Source organism: Drosophila subpulchrella, chromosome 2L, assembly GCF_014743375.2.
Source record: "Drosophila subpulchrella strain 33 F10 #4 breed RU33 chromosome 2L, RU_Dsub_v1.1 Primary Assembly, whole genome shotgun sequence".
In the NCBI taxonomy this organism is placed as follows: domain Eukaryota; kingdom Metazoa; phylum Arthropoda; class Insecta; order Diptera; family Drosophilidae; genus Drosophila; species Drosophila subpulchrella.
This window is the reverse complement of record NC_050610.1, coordinates 17,708,836-17,711,606: the sequence shown is the minus strand read 5'-3', so window position 1 is coordinate 17,711,606 and position 2,771 is coordinate 17,708,836. Positions and strand designations below refer to the sequence as shown.

At 38.1% G+C, this 2,771-nt stretch overlaps 1 protein-coding gene across 1 annotated transcript; it reads right to left on the bottom strand.

Annotated features, from left to right (window-relative positions):
• Positions 1-998: 998 nt before the first annotated feature.
• LOC119547285 (titin) lies at positions 999-2,154 on the bottom strand. The gene has a single exon (XM_037854070.1). The coding sequence runs from the start codon at positions 2,028-2,030 to the stop codon at positions 1,170-1,172; it is 861 nt and encodes a 286-aa protein (XP_037709998.1). The 5' UTR covers positions 2,031-2,154; the 3' UTR covers positions 999-1,169.
• Positions 2,155-2,771: the final 617 nt, after the last annotated feature.

The window sequence follows — 2,771 nt, the reverse complement described above, 5'->3', positions numbered from 1 at the left end:
ATGACCCACAAAATATTTAAAATAAAAGTACGAGTTGGAATACACTTTTGTAATTAAAATATTCCAAAAGAAAGAACAAAATTCACATACACAAAACCGCAAACTATGTTGGCCTGTTCACTTTTATATAATAACATAAGCGCTGAAAAAATCGCGTTGTGAAATAAGTGAAATAAATGTTATGGGTAGTTGGGTTATACAGATAGGAAAACCAAACATAGCTTTCATTTTAAATATGAGAATTGAAATTGGCACTTGCTGGAAGTTTTATTTCATGACCAAATGAGTTAACCATTATACGGTTAGGGATTCCAAACGAAAGTCAATTCAATATAAATTTTTTGTGGTGATTTTAAGAAATTACCTAGTTTATTTTTGGTTAAATAAAGCTCTTTATTTTATACAGTGACTTCTCATTAAAACTCTACAAGTTATTTACGGTTAATACAGTTTATAAATTTTTAAAACTATTTGGCAATATTGGGCAGGTGTAATATATTCACAAGAAACAAGGACATAAGCATTAATGAATTTTCACATACACAAACAAGTGATAACGTTGAGCATTGGCTTTTTAAAATAATTTCTACACATTGTCCTTTTACTCCCTTTCTTCTAGCTTTCTCCCTTGCTTTGTCCTTTCGCCCCCACAATCCTGGGCAAGGAAACCGTTAGGTGTCATTATCGTTCTTGCACACTAGTTATCCCCTTGAATGTCCTTCGTCCTCTTATGTGTGCGCTTGTGTGGGTCTGGGCCTTTATGGCCCAAATAATTGTGCGGTCTCCGGGTTGAGAAAACTATATTTTTTAAGCTGTGCTGGAAAGGAAAACGTTAAATGGAGTCGTTTGAGATCAGGGGCGATTACCGTTATTTGGTGTCTAAATTAGCTTGGATGCGTTGGCGCGAATGGGTTTGTTTAACTCGAAGCTTTGGCATCCTTTATGGTATTAGAGTATTACAACTTTAAATATTTTTGCCATTTTTGCCTTAACTCTTCTGCTTTTTTAACATAGCCATTTATTTTGGTAAGCATAATATGTTTAAGATAACCAGTGATGTTTTTTTATGGATATGCTTTAAGGATAAGTTCTTCTAGCTTAGCTATTCCTTGGTATCTCAATGATACGGCATATCCCATCAAAGAGGATTGTTATGAACGAAGATTGGGTTATAAATTGCGTGATTTACGCTCAGGAGATCTCTTCACTGCCTTTGAACGAGTGATCTTCGGGGCGGTGTTAGTGGCACTAAGGTCTATATGTTCGCCGCGGTCTATGACCCGAGTACGTTTTTCCTGCGAAGCTCTAGCAGGAGTCTCCGCCTCCGGATCAATTTCTTCGACTTTCACTTCCACCGATGGTGGCGGTGGTGTCGGTGCGGGAGGTGTAGGTGCCTTGGGCTCTGGTGTGGGAACCGCTTCCTTGGGGACATCGGCTACAGGCTGTTCGACAATCTCATTTATTAGCTTTTCGTAGCAATGATGTGTGGGCTGGAATCCCGGCTCGGGATCCTCTTTCGGCACACTCTCGTCGGAAATTTGAGACTGGGTGGTAACGCGATCGTACTGGATATAGGGATATGATTCGTCGGAGTCGCCTTCGCAGGGAGCACACTCCTCCTGGACGATTTCCTCGATGTAGTCTTTTTCATCGCTATGAAGACTCTCCGATGACATGTTGAACTCCTCGTGGATCAGTCGACGGGCCAACTCGACCGTGGTGAACTCATTGTAATGCAATTTCCGGCGACGCACAAAGGAGATGCGACGTGCCCGTTCTTTTATAGTCTCCGGAAAATCGCAATCATCGGTGTCTTCCGAAGTGGAGGATGGATCCCGCGGGAAAAAGTCCGGCATTACGTTCTTCGCCTCCTTGTGTAGTTTATCCTTTAGCTCCTTAAAGGACATCACTGTCTCGCTGGGCTCCCTTTGCGACGATGTCGATGACGACTCACGATCTATTTCGTACGGATCCGAGTGAACGGGATATCCCAGGTTCATCAGGTCGAACGTTGCTTTCTTAGCGGTCATGGTTTGCGATTATATTTTGTGTTCAAAACCAACAAATGTTAACTTCTTTTTTGAATTATTATTATCAAGTATTTTTTAGATATTGGGGAAGTTGATAGGTGCGAGTCTGAGTATGGAATGATTTCTCAGCCTCGATTCGATTTTTAAGTTTGATGTTTCGGGGTCTCGGAAAACTAGATCAAAATAGAACTTAAAATTATATTGCAGCTTGTGGGAAAACACAAGGTTTTCTATAGTTTTTGTAGTTTTGTAGCTTTGAAGTTAGAAACCAATTGTTTTAAGGAACTTTAATATTAGCATATTACTTATTTTTCTGTGCATCTAGATTTGTACATTTGTTAAGATACAGACTTCTAGGATTGTAGACATCGAAGATCGAAATTGAGTTTACAGTCCGTAATAAATACAAGGGTGGTCAAAAGTATTTTCACAAAAAAAAAGTTAAATATATTCATAATTTGAACTTACATCTTGTTAACTTTGGCATCAATGGAAAGGTAATTTAAATGCCGTTTGAATGATACAATACATTTCCTAACACATTCAGTACTTATTGAAAAGGACGAATTTGTGTGAAAATGTCCTTTTTGAACTTTTTTCCTCGACTTGAAAACTTAAATTTTTTGATGCAAAAAGTTTCTTCAAACAAAAATAATAGTAACTGCAAAAAGAATTTTTCAAAAATCATTTTGCTTATATTTTTTATGATTTTTTAAAGGTGACACTGTCGGAAAAAATTTG